Source organism: Thalassophryne amazonica, chromosome 23 (assembly GCF_902500255.1).
Source record: "Thalassophryne amazonica chromosome 23, fThaAma1.1, whole genome shotgun sequence".
Lineage (NCBI taxonomy): Eukaryota > Metazoa > Chordata > Actinopteri > Batrachoidiformes > Batrachoididae > Thalassophryne > Thalassophryne amazonica.
In genome coordinates, this window is record NC_047125.1 from 22,362,237 (window position 1) to 22,380,650 (window position 18,414).

Here is an 18,414-nt window from a genome sequence, read left to right on the forward strand (position 1 = left end):
TTGGCTGTACAACTGTTGGTGAACTGTTTTCACAGTTGGGCAGTTATCTTGACCATTTTGTCGAAACTGGTGTATCTGTGTTGTCTTGTATTTGCATGTTGACACAACAAGTTTGAAAAATGTTACCATAAACTAATATAGAACTTCTCGATGTTTGAATTATGTCTTGTAATGGTTTGTGTGCAATTGTTTATATTTTTTCATTTTTACCTCTGTAAAACAAAAAGTTAACTACAAATGCCAAGTTTTAAGTTTCTACTTTCATGTGAATGTCCACTAGATGTCTGTATTTAGTTGCACACGGCTATGTCAGGTTTTTCCTCTGGCAAAAATTTGATTTTGTCCATAAAATAAAACTTGTTCAGCATGAGAAATGTTTTGTGCCAGAGACCCAAGAATTGCTTTGGAAGTCATTTACGACAAAACACATCTGTTACAGTAGTGTCACAATCGAACAGAGAGCACAAAGTGAACAAACATCTACACTTTCTTTATCTGAGAATAATAGTTTGTACTTAAATAGCAAATTATATCAAGATTGAAAAAAAAAAACAGGAAAGAAGATGTACAAACAAACTAAAAACATCTTGCACATTCAGTGATGTGACAAAAACATGGGGAAACAACAAGGAAGAACAATTAACTCAAATGAAATTGTCGCATATCCATTTAGACAGAGACCCAAGTTCCCAGGACTGATTGCGTGCATGCTGGTTGATGACGGAACAACAGAGGAAGGGGGCATACGCTGTTTTTGTTCATGTCAGTGTTTGTAATTATGCTGTACAGGATGTGAACTGTGAAGGTAATGTTTGCGGCAGTAACTCGTCAAAAGTGATCACGAAACTGATTTGGTGCTCATGTGAAGTTGTGGGCAATTTTTCACCGGATGTCAAGACCTGCGTCAGATATTTGTTAGTCCCCCTTACTCTGTTGCTCTTTTATTCCGGAGGGGGAAAGCAAATTAAAAGTGTAAATAGTCTATCTTGATTAAGGACACTGTCTGTACATATAAAGGAAATAGCAGCATGCCATTACAAACGTCATCAGAAGACACCAAATGTTCAGTGTTAAAAGTGAAAGCGGCAACTAAAAATCTCAAAAAAGCATAAAAGTAGAACATTTATATAAATAGTATCTGCATCTTGTAAATAAGAATTTGAAATTGGAAATGTGTGTCGTGGATATTTCACTTTTCTTATGTTCAGGTGCAGTTGGTGGCCCATTCAACAAATGTCTGCAACAAAAGGTGTAGGGTCAAACTTGGGGGACATACAAACCTTACTCACATACAAACAACATGCACACACAAAGTGCGAAAGAGTGCCAGTAAAACAGCTATTGAAGCAGTGTTTCTCAAAGGCCTCGTGTTTGGTCGGCGTGTCTTCACAACGTCCATGTTTTACTTGTCCATTCTAAGGTGCAGTCTTCTCGTATCCATTTCAAGGCCTAGCCGGAACTGTCGTTACCCTTCAACTTCCTTCACTTCTACAAGGACAGCTGAATCTTCACATTGCAAGCGCTTACATCCGACAAAGAGCAGGCAAACAGTGTCGAGTCTTTCCTCTTGCTTTCGGAAACACAAATCCGCCTCACCAACGGTCGGGATGTTGGACCATCAGCTGACCTCTTGTTGACAAGCTGGTGCACCCGAAAGGAGGAGGCGCACTTTGCCTCGGAGGAAGTTGTTGTGGACTTGAAGCAAGTCTGTGGCAGAGGAAACCTTCCATGTGCCCTCGCCCCCGGCTGCACTTGCTGGCAGGGTATATTCCTGAAAGAAAGCACTCAGGTTTACTTAGAGGTAAACTCAGGTTTAATTTAAATACACAAAATGCTCCTGGCCCCAACCCTTTTATTCAGATTAAGTCTGAAAAGTTAATGCCATAGTTCCACTTCCAGTCAACCACAACGTTTTCAAGGTTGGGGAAAATTGTTTAATTCATTAAATGTTTTATCCAGTTAAAAAAAATCTTAAGTGACCATAGGATCTTATGATTAGCAGTTTTCACAAAATCCAATGAAAAGGTTGAGTGGTTGTGTTGATACAGAAAGAAAAAAGACTGAAGCAAACAGCCAGAGCCAGGACATTTCCAAAAAAACTTTAAATTGTGAGATTTGGTGGTGGTCTACTTTTAGTTATCACAAAAATCGACAACTGCCAGCATTGTCCTTGGGGTAGATTTTCCAAAGTTTTAAAGAGGCTATTTGCCCCAAAGTTGATGTGGTGAAATAAGATCAGCAAAAAGAGGATGGCAGTAGGACAGCATACATTTCTGAACATTTTTAATTAGAAAAGATGTGCAACTACTTTCAGTTTTAACATAAGATGACAAAAGTGCCTATATGTCCACTTTTGGGTAACCTAATATTAATGGAGCAAAAGATTTATTAAAGAAGAGGTGGAGCCAAGATATTCAAGAACATTTAAACAAAATTCAGATGTGGTATGAATTTTGGTATCCTCAAAATCTGATGAAAGTTTTTGGCCTGCCATACCATGTACTGTAATTTTCAGGAAGATCAGGATCTTGTGAGACTGGGTGGCTCTAGGACCAATGAATGCTGAATGAGTTCTGATTGGAATCTTAAACTATGGTGGTACTGGGACAGTTTGACCTGTTTTATTTGTTTGCTTTTGTCTCTGTGGAATCAGTGGATACCCTTATTGCAGCACTGAGGGGGTGGAGCTTATAGTTTTGCAACTGTCCTAGATCAAGATAAAAATCCAGGCTTTCAGTGACTTCCTGCAGTCGTCCATTAGTGGGGTATCTGTGTGCGGTAAAAGTGTCAAACTCGCAGAGACATTCACTTATCTCTGAATTGTTTGGTGATGCCTATACCTTTGGAGAAGGAAGGTACAAGTCTTTTGGGTCCTGGTTCCTCCTGTATTTGTGTAAGTTTGTAAGATTTGGACACTAACCATTGATCTAAGGCAGGGGTAGGCAACCTGTTCCAGAAAGAGCCATGAGGGTGCAGGTTTTCTTTGCAACCACTGACTCCACCAGGTGATTTCACTGATTAAGTGGTTCCATCTGCTCAAAGTGATATTAATCAGTAAAATCACCTGGTGGAGTCAGTGGCTGCAAAGAAAACCTGCACCCTCATGGCTCTTTCTGGAACAGGTTGCCTACCCCTGATCTAAGGCATTCACTGGATGCCATTGGTACCAGGACTCTACACAGGATTCTTGGGTCCCACTGGAATGACTTTGTGTCAGTTGAGGGGTTACTTTGGGAGGCTCAGATGAAAAGTATCTTGCATCATGAAGAAATGTTAGCTATGTTTTGGTCATGTGGGTGTGGTCCAGCACACGGATATCTTCACACTGAGGAACCCAGCAACTCAAAAAGGAAAGGTGACGCACCCATTTCACCTAGCTCCAACAGACGGATGCTATATTCGAGATGTGTGGATGAACCAGTTGTCTGCCTGTCTACTTGCTGTCTGAGAAACGCACGACTCCACCGTTTGGTGGATACCACTGTGCAAGGCATCACCGCATGCTCCTAGACTTGACCTGTCCTTCGGTTGCTCCCAGTTACTCAGGATCCCTTCAGCAGGTCCTGGACTGATAAATGTTGGACTTTTGTGCAAGTTTTATGCTGGATATTCTACCTGATGCAACTCTGTTTCTATACTGAGACACTTTATCATGTTAGAAACTCAGGTACTTTAACTATTAGAATTCTAACCCTGTACTTCTGAACTTGTTGCGACTCACCTGGATGTTGAGGCTCCGCAGCACACCACTGAGGCTCTGCAGGTTTCTGATGGAGTTGTCTATGTGACTGTGCAGTGCTGTGTTGGTGACTGAGGTGCGGAGCAAGCTGAGGGCCTGGTTTAAAAACCACAACCCCGACTGCACCTCCTGGGCTTGATCCAACGCCTTGTCCCCCCCAAAAAAGAGGGCAAGAGTTTTTTTTAATCAGAATATGGAACAGCTCGTAATTAGTACACTGTTAGAAATAATCAGAAGTTAAAAACCAAAGTTGATTGAAACTGCACATTTTATACCCTGAAAAGCATTGAATATATGTTTAATATCAATTGTAACTTACATTTTTGTTCTCCCAGACATCAAAATCGACTGTGGTTTGAGGCACAGTGACTGACTCTGACAGGCTACATCCTTCCCTACATGACCTCTGCGTAAGTAAGGCAGAAACTCGTGTTAGGAATGTCAAAAGGATTCTCATTATGCATATTTGTACACGTCAAGTTCTTATCACTGAACTACTCCGGTCAAAGACCATCTCTGTGCTTTTTTTATTTGCGTCTTACCATAGCGATTTCTGCGTCTCGTGCTTCTTTAATAAAATGGTCCAGGACCCTCAGGTCACAGATGGGCCTCAGCGGGGACAGGAGGCCTGGCCGGGTCCACTCCAACAGCATCAACAGCAAGGTAAGTAGTCCTGCCATTGCACAAATGTCGATAAACAGCATCAGAACAGATCAGCATTAACACAATAGGTTGTGACAGTGAAAGAATGAGATTGGACACAAAAGTTGAGACAATGTGATACAAGTCATGAAAGTAGTTCCAAACCATATGTTGTGCTATGATGTCAAGGGTTGACCTGTTGTCCTAACACTTGATAATTGTCAGTATACTATGGTTGATATTGAGTATGATCTCGTACTCAGTATGGCAGATTTGCTACCCAAGACTGACACCCCCTACTATGTCCTTGTAGTCCTAAATTGAATGCTTTTTTCTCATAACTTTGTGTCCACTGGCTACTGCGACCTCAGCCCTATGTAGCAAGGTTTGATGTTGACATTATCTTTCACTTGTTCAGGCTATTATACTAGTCAGTATCTTGGAGAAACCCGTAGCATGTATTGATTCAAGCAGAGGTGAAGCTGTGGTGAAGATTTGAAGGGATCTGACCAATAGAGAGTAAAAGGAAGTGTTTTGCTGAATCCCAATGTATCTGAGGGCTGTGGTAGGACATCCTTGCTAAGGGAAAGGATATTCCAGGTTCCCACCCACAGGTTTGGACGTGGGCACCACCCTTCAGTGACTAGATGTCTTTGGTGCTTGGTCTTTTCTGAGGATTTATGGGCACAACATTGTCTCGGTGGGCCGGCTAATTTGAGTAGTTGTATAAGGCTTAACTTCTTGCAAGGATGTTGGGCATCTCCAGCACAAATCCCACTAAGACTGCAAAAGTGGTGAAACTACAGAAGAAGAAGAAGAAGAAGAACCGTCATTATTGTCATTGCAGGTTGTGGTGCTGAAGCTCTTCAGGCAAAAGATGATACTGTTGTACTGGCAGTGTAAACAGTGTCTGCTCACATTTAGTAGACAAGTATCGTCCCAAAACACTGGAAGAAAAGTTTTGTTGTCTCTCTCTGTACACTCATTGCGCAACAGCTACTAATACAAGCTTATGAAGTGGCGAAACGATGAATAATATTTGTATCTGTAATGATTCCAATTTCAGAGGTTATAAATAAATATCAGGACTGTTGTTCATACAAATCATCACATTTACAAGTGCTCTTTACCAGGATGGACAAACAAAGAGCGTTTCTAAGTTTATGTAATTTCTACAGGACCATAAATAAAATAACCAAATGAAAGATGACTGAAAAGTATGACACTTGATTATTATAATATTTTTTTAAAATATATTATGTTTCATTTAATTCTGGATGACGTAGTTACTGGGATAAACTTAATAAAACTTTTTAGGCCCACGCGCTCATGATATGCAGAAAATGTACAGGCTCAGATTTTTACAGCATACCAGAGCTATTCCTGACAAACAGAAAGAGGGCAGATGATCCCGCTGGAGTGATGGATGTTACTATTACCTGGAATTAACCTGACACACTTCATCAGTGGAAATAGAATTGAATGCGTCAGGACTGGGCCTACCGCTAAATAATGACTGTTAGTGAGCAACTGCTGTCCTGAATTGCCAGGATAAACTCTTGGAAAATGATTTCTTAAAAAGAGTGGGAGCTCTGAACTGTGCAAGGTGCAGCTTCTGTGTGTTGCGTCACCAGTCACACAGCATAACAGTAGAGTGGCACAGAGAAATGACAGTTACAGCTTGCCAAAAGGCACATGGGAAACAAAAGATGAGATTTGATCTGTTGTGTAAAAATGATCTGTGCCACTCCTTCAGGAATCTCTGATGGGTGGCATGACAGTCAAAAGTTGCACTGTGTGCACAGTTTGTCCCACTGCAGCTACGGTTACTGTAACTCCATCAGAGTTGTCTGGGAGTCTTGATGGCTTCCCTCACTTGTCTCCTTGGTGTGTAGTGACTCGGTTTTTGAGATTTGCCTCCTCCAGGCAGATTTCCCATGCAGTATCAGACTGTCTGTGTTTCTGAATGACTGATGTAAATGAAGTCCAGGAGAGATTCAGTGATTTGGCCAAAGAAAACTGGGTTGTTGGAGTGAAATTTGTATAAAAATCCTTATATTTGGTTTGTCCAATTACTTATGGTCTCTGAAAACAGAGACACGCTGTATAAAAATGGCTGTAGTTCCAAAATTTTGAATCCGATATATGAATTTAAACCAGCAAACATCACTCGTAGTGCATCTTGATGGTTTCATTTCAGCTCCACTGTGGTGGTGTGCAGAGACAGAATATGGAAGTAAATCTGTGCCATCAGAGTTTGAATTTGAATTTTTAAGGTTGAATGTTTTTCACATCAAAATCAGAGTTTGAAGTTGAATTTCTGAGGTTGAATTTGTTTAGCATCAAATTATTCAGCCTTAAAAACTTCAGCCTCAAAAAAATTCATCAAAAAAAAAAAAAAAAAAAAAATTAAACCTCAAAAAATAGAAAAGCAGGGAGAAGCAATCGATCCGTCTCAATAATCCAACATCACAGATTTACTTCCATAAACATTGGATGATTGAGACAGGTATCGATTGCTTCTCCCTGCTTTTGTAATTTTTGAGGTTGAATTTTTTTATTTTATTATTTTATTTATTTATTTATTTTTTTTGGTTGAGGTTTTTCGAGGTTGAATTTTTGAGGCTGAATATTTTGATGGTAAAGAAATTCAACCTTAGATATTCAACTTCAAACTGATTTTGATGCTAAAAACATTCAACCTTAAAAATTCAAATAAAAACTCTGATGGCACATATTTACTTCCTTAACAGAATAGCAAAAATTGTCACTGTCCAAATACCTTCAGTAGAATTTAAAAATTACATATTTCATAGTCTTTTTCAAAACACGATGTTGGACATAGACACAGTGGAGGTGATGTAGTTTGACATTGTCGCACAACAGAAATACTTAAAATCAAAGAGATTTACGTACACATTTCACACTGTTCTCCATGCCAAGTACCAGCTACTGTGTATAAGAACTATATTTTGGGCTATTTAGATTATTTACTTTCAACTGCAGTAATTTTAGAACTGAATGTGAGCAAAAGGTGAAAAAGTGCAGACTTTCATCCAAATCACGTGATTGCAGTTGGAATCGCAGTGCAGTGTGTGCTGTTAAGTGTCAATATAAAGTGCAAATATCAGTCACTGCCAAAGAAAAAAAAAAAAAAAAAAAATCTAAATTTGGCCAAACATCCAAAACAAATGTGTGGGAGAGACAACTAACATAAAGTGAGCTATTTACTACAACCCCAAATCAAAACAAGTTGGAATGATATGGAAAATACAAATAAAAAATACATTGATTCCCACATTTACTTTGACTGCTATTCCATTGCAGTCAGTACCAAAGATATTTCATGTTTTATGTGGTCATCTTCATTTCATTTGTTAATGTACATTCATTCCTGCATTTCAGACGTGCAACGAATTCCAAGAAAATTTGGGACGTGGCAGTTTAGAGCTAATAATGACAAATGCAGAAGATAATTATAGAAATGTCTAAAAGCAATGTTCCTCGAAGAAAGACTGGAAGGGATTTGCTGGGGGGGATATGCAACTATATGTACCAAGCAACCTTAAATGTAATTGGCTCATCCCAGCTGGTACCCATACCATGGTGTATCAAGTTTTTACCTGTTTAAAAATGGCTAACAAGTGGCAGCACCTATGGATTTTGTTTCTGTGCATTTGCTTTTCCCATATTGCAGAACACGTCCTCTTTAAAAAAGTATACGTGACTCAGCTCAAGGGTCATTGGTGACCTTACCCCTCTCGCTGCCAACCGCTGACATGACAGCAACAGTTTGGAGTGTCTATACACCTCAACACATACCACATTCTCACCACAGCGATGGAACTTCTCCTCCAGGACTGTGGTCCAAGCAAAAGCTTTGTCTGCCACCATCAGTCACGCTGCTATTTTAAAGTAGAAGCCCTTGAGTGGCTGGCATTTGGATAACACCACGCTCCACTGTCAGCATGTGACTTTGAGAAGGTGTTGGGACGCTCGTGTGAAAAGCCTGTGTCATGTGCTACAGCTGGTGTTAAACTGGAGCACGACCATCGAGGATTTGAAGTAGATACGTCACGGAAGGCTTTTTACGTGCTTTTCCGCCGTGTTCCCACAAAAGCATGAGGGGTAGTAAAGCTAAGTGTGACATAACTTCCTGCCTAGGTTGACTGGATTCCCTCATCGCTGTCAGCCTGAGATAACCTCTTGCTCTTTGCTGCTGACTAAAGTGTGCATCAGTGTGCCAGAAACTGCAGATTCAGCTTTCACATTCCATGGTCCTAAAACATCTCACTCTGCTGTATCACGCTGCAAGAGAATGACGGGACACATTTTCCCTGCAAACGTGTTAAAAAAAGAAAAGAAACCCCAGAACACTTCCTCCATAGGATTATAGCACTATGCAAAAGATGAATTTACTTTTGATTTTGATAAATGCAGTGTTACTTTTAAATATCACGTGTAAAATTTAAAATTTCTAAACATTGCAAGAAAAATTTTATATTTTTGCTTTATTACAAGAAACTAAACCATTATCGAGGTACAAACCTCATTGAAGTAATAATAATAATGCTTTATATTTGCACAAGCCTGTCCATGACAACAGGCATTTTCTGATGGTTATTTAAAGGTGAAGTCCCTTTGGAATTTTTTTTTAACTATTTTTATCTTTACCAGCGCCACTATATTTTTGTTCCTTAGTATTCCAATAAAGATCAAAATACACCTCACCTGGAAACAATTTAAGATTTTGGCCCATATGGGTTAAAGAACAGATGGAATAAACTCATTTGCCCAATATGTATATCTATACCCCCCCCCCCCCCCCAAAAAAAAAACCCCAAAAAAACAAAACACATACATAAATAGAAATACACCTTTCCCGGCCATAATATTAAGTGTAATTTTATGATATAGGCATATAGCACAGAAGTAAAAGGTGATTTTTATTAACCGCTAGCTTTCTAAGCAAAGTAAAATTTTTACAATTTTGTGGAAAATCAAAGGGCACTACACCATTAATAATAAAATTATTGTTTAAACTTGTTTAAATTCAAACCTGTTTAAAAATAACCAGAAACTACCAGATTTAGTTAATTCTACAATTAAAACAAATTCTTCAGTTTCATGAAAACATATATTTTCACATATTTGCTTTAAAATTTTTAAAAAGATTTTTCACCTTTTTTTTTTAAACAACCCTAGTAAACATGGTTAGAAATCAGACCTCTTGAGTGCTGTACTTATCAGTTTGCTTTGTTTGCAAATTGCTGAAGTTAGCAAACAATGAACGAGTGAATGGGGCAGCCTATTTACTACAAAAACTCTTTGTAGTCATAGGCATGGTAGTGGTACAAAGACTGGAGGAGACAAACCCTGCCTCAGTTTTTGAAAATTTCAGTTGGATGCTTCAGTTGCATACTTTTTTCAACTTGTGTTTGAAAAAAAGTATGCATACCTGTTTGAAAAAATATGTTCAGTAATATTTAACATGTAGTACATATAGCATATATACATGTAGTGTATATACACTACCAGTCAAAAGTGTGGTCACACTTTTCAGCAAGTTGTAATTGCTGTCAAACACACAATCTTGATTGCCACAATGTAATTTGGAAAGTGCATTGTTTACATTGGAGCAAATACAAATTAGCATGGGAGTCAAACCCCCAACTCCACGTGATTTAGTGCCTTCGGCATCAAAGCAGTGTTAATAAAGCGCTCCCTGCTTTTCCACTCAAAGAGATCAAAGGAGGGCTCGCAGTTTGTGCAGCTGTCTACAAAGTTGCATTCGCACATGAGCGATCCTCACGTGGATTTTGGATTTCGAACCGAGCACAAATCAGACCCTGCAGGAAAGCATGGCATAAGCGGTGCGCGCGCTCTTACCTCTGCCCGTTTTCTGCAACATTCGCAAACAGGTGCCGCATGTTTTAAAAGCATGGTGGGAAAACTTCTCCAGTCCAAATCCGACTGTGTGTGTGTGACACACACGCAGAAAAAAAAAAAAAAAAAGCTCGTCTGATGTGTGCGCAGTCCGCGTGGAACAAAAGTGCGGCCACGCAGCGTTTCGCGATCGCCTCCCCTAAAGAGAGCGCGCGCGGCAACGTGATCAGGGTGAAGCACGCGCCTTTTTACGCGCGGCGCCGCGCGATTAAACATCAACCTCTCTCCCTCACCTGCCCCCCTAAATACAGCCCCGCTAACACAACTAAAAGTAAAGCGAGGTTAAAGGGGAAAAAAAGCGGAACTCACGGGTTAATTCCATGGCGGTGTCCGCAGAGCCCCCCGGGGTCCTCGCGGTTTGACCCCTCAGGTCCGTCTATTAATTGGAAACGAAGCTCTTTTGTGGATCTCCTGCACTTATCCGGTAGGTGTTTCTCAAATCTGATCCCGTTTGATATTTTTTTTTTCCTTTCTTTTAATCTATGACTGAAATTAAAGTTGGCATTGTTTCCTAGATGACAATCTGCACCTCCTCCTCCCTTAAGTCAAAAAAAGTTTTTCTTTCATTGTTGTCCGAAAAACAGAACATCCCTGTTTATGAAACATTTGTCCCTAAATAATGTCTCATCTTCTCATGTATTGTTGGGATCATTTTCAGAAACGTGTTCCCAACAAATGGAGGGAGGGAAAATTAATTGTGCTTGACTGCATGTTTATATAATGTTCAGAATGACTGTAGACCATTTTGCAGTGATAACTAGACAGGAACTCAGAGTGCATACCCCTGCCCGCTTAATTACCTCTGCAAACCTTCAGAATCCCGACATCAAGTGGCACAGTTCGCTTTGAACGAAAGGTCAGCAGGATCCGTCTTTGATTGCGCTTGAGCGAGACACAACAGTGAACACTTTTTGACCCCACATCAATGTGAGGAAGTATACATAGCAAAGCAAAAATGGAATATACTCCTACATCTTAACAAGCAGCTTTAGAAGGAGCTCTGGATAAATTGGGGCATTTGTAGGCCTTGGGCCAGACTCTTGAAAATGACTGTCACTACCACCTAGGGTGACAAAACTTCTGATATGGCATTTTGGTCACCTATCTATTGGGCTTGGGTTAAAAAAGTACAATAGCCATTCCAGGGTAGTAGCTGTAGTAACGCTCCATTCATACTGAGGACGATATCACATGATTTGTCAGATCATAGAATGTTGTTAGGTTATGGAAAAATGGTAGGGTAAAAATGGAACCAAAGTTCAATTACAGTTTCTACAGGGTTCAGGAGTTAAAGTTGCTCCAGTTTTGGTTACAAAAAAAAGTGATACAAATTATTGGTTGAGTTCACAGGGTTCTCAAATTGAATGGTCTGCACAATCTGTGTTTTGTAGTTATCACTTTACGGGGTAACATACGTCAAAGAATCTAATGGACGTTGACCTTTAGATTCCTAGACCAAGCCTTCAACATGCTCAAAACTATTCCATTGATTAATCCTATTAGCTCAAACAATAACTTGAATGACTTTTTAACAAAATTTGAGCAACTGTACCAAATTAAACGGACCTTTCACATTTTTGCTGTTTTTACCCCGTAACTCCACAACATTCAGTCAAAGATAGTCCTCTAAAGAATGACTTTTTGGAATCCCTATGATCAGACAAATAATGTGGTATACTTCTTACCATGATTGGGGCATTTGTAAATTTTGGCTCTGTGTCATCCTTCATTGACCTCCACTTGGGTACACCTACAACCCTGGGATAGCTATCATACTTTTTTCAAGTCTATATAGATAGGTGACCAATTTTTTTGTCACCACAGGTGGTAGTGAATAACCTATGTAGCCCACAGACTATTAGGGCTCCTAAGATTTTGGCCTCAGAATAACTGTCAGAAAAAAGTAAAGCCAATGCCAAAGAGCCATGATCTGCATGTCCTTGAGGTTGGCTCCACAAAAATCCAGTAAATCCAGTGAGTGATCTTTATGCATTTCATTTGTATGTTACCACAGTTGGCCTCCATCACCCATTTCCATTGTGCTCAGTCACTCACTCCATTCTTTATGTGATTGATTTAACTGAGCTTCAGGTGATACATAACAGTTGAAACAACACTCTAGAGCTTTTATCTGCAGACTTGTCATTGGAAAAATAACGCATTTGCTAATAATCCATTGTGTTTTGGAGCCTTAAAACTTGCAGTTGTAAAAGTTTCAACTCTAAAATACAGTGCATCCCAAAAATATTCACAATGCTTCACTTTTTCCACATTTTGTTATGGTGCAGCTTTATTCCAAAATGGATTAAATTAATTTTTCCCTCAAAATTCTACACACAACACCCCATAATGACAAAATCACATGTACGTAAGTATTCACACCCTTTGCTCAATACTTTGTTGATGGATCTTTGGTAGCATTTACAGCCTCAAGCCTTCTTGAATATGATGCCACAAGTTTGGTGCACCTATCTTTGGGCAGCTTTGCCCATTCCTCTTTGAAGCATCTGTCAAGCTCCATCAGGTTGGATGAGGAGTGTCTGTCACAGCCATTTTCAGGTCTCTCCAGAAATGTTCAGTCAGATTCAGGTTTATAAATTTGTAAACATAAAAAAAAAAAAATAATAATAATTTTGTTATTTTGAGGGTGTTGTAAGTAGAATTTTTTTTGGTAAAAATTAATTTACTCCATTTTGGAATAAGGCTGTGACATAACAGTGGAAAGAGTGAAGAGCTGTGAATACTTTACAGATGCACCGTACGACCACAGCTAAAATTGACAAATCTTTGGCAATACTGGAAAGTATTTGCAGACAACTGCAGGTACATAGCCATTTGGGTTTGACCCAGAATTTTGAACACTGAATAATAATGTGTTAAAACAACTGTTTCATTCAGTGTTTCAAGCATTTTGAAATAATCACTTTTATTGACAGTACCGTAATGATTTCATTTGCAGTTAGTGTACAGGTGTCACAACCATTCAGCAAGACTGTTTGAACCAGATCCCTAAAGACTTGGACCTTCGTCTCCCTGCAGATATATCAGCTTGGTCTAACACCTCTGCCCAGTGACCTCATGACTTCATGAGCTCTTCTCAAAGGCTGAGGACCCAGAGACATGAACGTCACTGCCGAGATAACCGAATGTCTCTACAAGTTCAACACTTTCACTTTCACCACATACAGATTTGCTTCTACTCAACACCCAGTCCATGCAAACATTGAACAGTGTAGGAACCAGAACACATCCCTGAGAAACACCAGTTTGCACTGGCAAAAAAGCTCACTCCACACAGGACTCACAGTGTCTGTGTGTAGGCTGGCTAGGATGTTCAGTAAGTTCTCGAGGATCCAACAAATTCTCAGGGTGTCCCAGAGAACAGTCTGATCAACTGAATCAAGTGCTTTTGAAGCAAATAGTTCCTTAATGATTATGTTGAGCAAGTAAAACCACAATTGGTTCATGAGCTGTTTTGAAAAAAAAGGAGTGTTTTATGAAGCAACTGGTTCCTTTAATATTTTGAGCATTTCAGTGTGAATCAACAATTATTTGTGTCAAATTTAAAGAAAAAAATTATGAAGCAAGTGGTTAATTTACCATTTTGCTATTTCAAAACGGTGACTCACTAAATTAAGTCATAATTTCATTTATTAGTCCTTCGTACCAAGGTCCATAGGGCTAATGCCATCAATATTCAAGGCAATGAGCTGTCTCATAATTTCCTGAAAAACTATTCATAGAATTTCTCTGACATTTGGCACAAACAGTCCTTGGGGGACTGTCTGATCACAGTAAGCTTGATTTTTGATTGAATCTATCTGCCCCCCCCCCACCCCACCCCAAGAAAGGCAAAGAAAAAGAAATGAGGCAAATTTTCCACTATTTGTTTTATTTGCTGAAAAAAAAGTTTATTAACTTTAATTTTGTATGAAGATTCCCTCAGACCGCCAACAGATAAGAAAAATGACATTGCCTTTGAATCATTCCAAGCGCCCACATGCTCCCCTAAAAAGGCCAAAAATGACATTTTGAATGTGTCTATTTATTTATTTATTGGCTATAAAACTACAGTAGTAACTTTTTTTTAATAAGTCCACATATAGATTACTTGAATCACAGTCAACCTACACAAAGATTTTTATTTACCTTGACTCTTTATAAAGACCCCCATGACCCTCTGTAAAGGTTAAAAATTGACGTCCGCTGATTTTTCTCAAAAACGTTTCAATTAATTTTTCTGACGTTTGGTACAGACATTCCTTCGGTCAATATCCAGTCGTGGTAAGTTGGACTTTCTTATTCAATCCCTATGTGAGGTCGCTGGCAGACAAAAACCAAACAAACAAAAACAATCTCATTGTCTTTCAGCCATTCCAAGAGGCCCCCATAAGCCCAAAAATGACATTTTGCACACCTCAATTTATAGCTGAAAAACTGCTCAGTAGCTTTTTCCTTGACACTACATATAGATTCCTTGAATTACTGTCTACCTACATAAAGTTTTTCATTGACCTTTATTGACTGTAAAAAAAACCCCTGGCCCCCCAGAAGGATAAAAATTGTTGTCCTTGTTATCCTGATTTAACAAAAAAAAAAAAAAAAATCTATTCAATAAATTTCTCTGAAATCTGGTTTAGACAGTCTTTTTGGGTCAGTCTTTCTTTGTCCAGTGGACTTCTGAGACCCTTGAACGTTTTTCTTTCTGATGTTCCGAAACAAGCAATTTTCTTTAATAAATTTACTATGTTTACCGTTTTGAGTAATGCAATTTCTGAATTATCTCATTTTCTCTTTCATGACTGAAAAATAACCTAGATTTTATGTCATCAAACCTTCGAAGGCTGTTGTTGGTGCTGACAGACTTTACCGCTGTTTATAGTACACAAAATCCTTTTGTGACAATGACCGCTCAACGTCTCGTAAAAGAAGTTCAAGACAGCAATTTGGATAAATCTCAAAGGCACGGCTAAGTTCTGCGTCAGGATACTTTAAAAAACATAGCATTTGTTATCTGGGGAAGTCTTGAAATAAATAGAGGATGTCCTTTTTAGATCTCTCAGTAGGCAACCTTTCAATCTAGCTGTTGATTGATCCACTGACCTACCTACCTATGTACTTGCCTACCTATGTAACTAACTAACTAACTAAAGTTTTTTTTTTTTTTTAAGGAAGGGGACAGTCGAGTTTCGCTTCAAATATTAGCTTGTATGACTATAGCTAGTCGACAGTACCGTTGGTTGCACACAATATTTTATTCATTTTGTTGTTCCGGTTTGTAGTATTGTGGTCAAACTTTAAATAATTATACGCTGCAGAAGTAGCCATTGTTTCTGTGTTGTATATTCACAGCAACAGGTTTTTTTTTTTTGGCAGTTGCTCCTCTGCCATGGATGCAGCGGGATGAGGTATCGGCACATGCTACCACACCTGAGCTGACCTCTTCAGGCAGACATATTTATGTTCTGTATGTTTGCAGTCCCACAGCCCGGTGGAGCCACAGTAAAGGAAATGTATTGAAATTTCCTGGAAGGCCGTCCCATGAAAAGCCGAGGTTTCTTCAAAAGAAGTCAAGGTATGTTTGCACGTGCATTATCATCAGCCAACGTGCACCCAATGAACTGACATGTTAAATTCAGAAGTTCACATTGTTACAATGCTTGTGTTTACAATATGGATATGTGCATTAGTTTGTATTATGTATATTACAATTTCTCATGGGCCTATTTCATCATAAATGACAGTTATAGCTGATATTATTATTTACAGTTTTAAAAAAGGTGCCGACCATTTCCTTATTCCTGGAGTGTTTTGATTGCTAAATGTGTTTATCTGAAACAAAACAAATGTAATGTATTAAAGAAAGGAACAGATGTTTTCAGATAAAAAAAAAAAACTAGTTACTTTGTAGATTTACAAAGTATGTTCTTCACCATCAGTGAAAAATGATCTGATGAACATTTGGAATTATATTTTTGTAAAATTATAGTATGGTTGACTCAAAATTCATTTGACCTGAGTCTGAACAGGAACAAGGTTTTGGGAAATAAAATTGATGCCTGTCAGAGGGGCTTGACCCACTGTGATTATTTGGATATTCTTTTATGTTTCTTACTCTTTATTATTCTAAATAATTTTGGTACTATTTGGTATTTTAGTATTATTAAATATTAAATGGGTGGACCTCTTACAGAAAGTTTAGATTACTGTAAATAACAATGACATTAGCTTGAAAATATACTAATTTATAGAGATTTAATGTAAGTCAGTTTGTGTGTAGTACTCAGCAATTTTTTTAGTGTGTTTATTCTGCCTCATCATTAAAAAATGGCCATCTGATGTTTGCAAAGAACAAGAAATATGTCAAATACATAACCAACTTTTATCTTTAACAAAACATAAGTGATAAAAAAGATTATTTGAGGTGGTCTTCTGCAGTTTATAAGAAAATTTGCTGGTATACATAACATGGGCTTTGGTTGGGCACTCTGGGGGGGGGGGGGGTGTGCACGTGGTGGGTACTACAAATATAGGATGTGTCAAACTTTTTTGCACATTACTGCATGTATATCCACATGTGCACATATCAACATACGGTTCACTATAAATCTGCTTTAAAACTACACAGCTAATCCAGTGCTTAGGTGAGGAAAATGTTGACAGATTGTAGCACTGTTTGCTCAAAGGGCTGTTTGCTTATGTCTGAGCCAACATGAAAGACGGGAGACGAGGTACGTGCTGTGAGCCATGCTTCATGGCCAGAACAGGGGGACTGGGGTGGGAGGTGAGGGACGTGCGGAGTGTGGGGGAAGGAGAGTCCAGTCACAGTGACTCCTTGGTTGGATTCGGACGCTATCATTGACTACAGGCTGATTTATGACAGGAGATATGGGGGATATCCGAAATACCTAACCTCATTGACCCCATGAACACAACTCCCTAAATAAATCTAAGGGGGGCCATAAATGACCCAACAGGTCTTTTTTTTTAATCCAAAACAAGATGGCTGTTATTGTTGACAAACATCTTTTATATGGATGTGTATGTGTTTCTCATTCTCGTCCCGTAGTTTTGGGACTACAGCCAGCTAGGTCTACTGCTCTGGCGCGACACAAGACAGGAAGTTGTCATGAAAGAATGGGTGACCAACTGTGAGGAAGCCGAGGCAGGAGCCACTGCCGAGGATGGGATCATTGTTTCAGAGTTTACAGGCACCCAGTGACGAGAGCCTTATCACTTTGATGATAATTACTGCAATCCTTCATGATGACCACAGGAACCTCATCACTGGGGTCTCACAATTTACTCAAGAGGACCTACTTACTGGCCAACAATACAACAATGTTTAGTTGGTATTTCTTGGAAAGGCAGCCATTAGCCTTTCTGAAAATGCTGCACTTTAGTGTATCCACAAGTGCGTTTGTTCTTAAAAGTCATCCCTACGGACTGGAAGAAAAGAATTGTTTCCCCAATTTGGAAAGGAAAAGGTGACCACATAGATTGTAACAACTACTGTATAGGGGTATGACAGTGCTCACTGTGCCGGGGAAGGTGCTTGCAAGGATTATTCTTCATCACATTCAGCTCTAGCTGCTTTACGATCAGTCCCAGGCCAGTCTGTCTTGGCATCAAACAAGTCAAACACAGAACACAATCTCGACCTGTGAGTACTCACAGAGCAGTATCATGAATATTGGCTGTGCGTCTTTGCAGCCTATGTTGATTTTTGTAAAAAAAAAAAACAAAAACAAAAGTGTTAGACTCTGCTGATCAGACTGCTAGGAGCTATGATGTTGCTGTTGTGATAAGTGTTTAGTGAAGCCAATACAGTTGGACACGAACCAGTAACCTCAGGTGATAATGGAATGTGTTTGGCACTGGGTCTCTTTGGAGGATCCTTGTGTACCGCTGTGATAACTTTATGCCAAATACTCAGTTACTTAGGGAGACTAAGATGAGGAGTATCACTTGCATTGTGAGAGAGCATCAGCTTTGACATTTTGGCAACATGGCGCATTGTGTTTGTCTATGCAAGATCCAGTACATAAGTGTCTCAGGACCCAAATGCTGAGGACCCAAACGACTAG

At 39.2% G+C, this 18,414-nt stretch overlaps 1 protein-coding gene and 1 long non-coding RNA gene across 4 annotated transcripts; one reads left to right on the plus strand and one right to left on the minus strand.

The window, feature by feature from the left end:
- Nucleotides 1–1,198: 1,198 nt before the first annotated feature.
- epoa (erythropoietin a) lies at nt 1,199–10,858 on the minus strand. Of its 3 annotated transcripts, XM_034164074.1 has the most exons (6): nt 10,548–10,555; nt 10,271–10,354; nt 4,282–4,412; nt 4,059–4,145; nt 3,722–3,886; nt 1,199–1,771 (listed from the first exon to the last, which is right to left on the minus strand). In XM_034164074.1, the coding sequence occupies exons 2-6, from the start codon at nt 10,290–10,292 to the stop codon at nt 1,619–1,621; spliced, it is 558 nt and encodes a 185-aa protein (XP_034019965.1). In that variant the 5' UTR covers nt 10,293–10,354; nt 10,548–10,555; the 3' UTR covers nt 1,199–1,618. The 3 variants fall into 3 exon arrangements, with proteins under 3 accessions (XP_034019965.1, XP_034019967.1, XP_034019966.1); XM_034164076.1 differs by lacking the exons at nt 10,271–10,354; nt 10,548–10,555 and adding an exon at nt 10,637–10,858; XM_034164075.1 differs by lacking the exon at nt 10,548–10,555 and having other exon boundaries at nt 10,271–10,387.
- LOC117504592 lies at nt 10,632–17,635 on the plus strand. Its single transcript, XR_004558834.1, has 3 exons — nt 10,632–10,751; nt 15,815–15,902; nt 17,397–17,635. It is a non-coding gene; the product is annotated as an uncharacterized LOC117504592 (long non-coding RNA).
- The last annotated feature ends 779 nt before the right edge of the window (nt 17,636–18,414 follow it).

Bases quoted from the DNA above. Each gene is read 5' to 3' on its own strand.
- epoa (XM_034164074.1), bottom strand. From the start codon at position 10,292: ATGTTGCAGAAAACGGGCAGAG. The intron at 4,146-4,281 runs GTAAGACGCAAA...TTACTTACGCAG, and splicing joins GAGACGCAGAAATCGCTATG to AGGTCATGTAGGGAAGGATG. The intron at 3,887-4,058 runs GTAAGTTACAAT...GGGGGGGACAAG, and splicing joins ATGTCTGGGAGAACAAAAAT to GCGTTGGATCAAGCCCAGGA.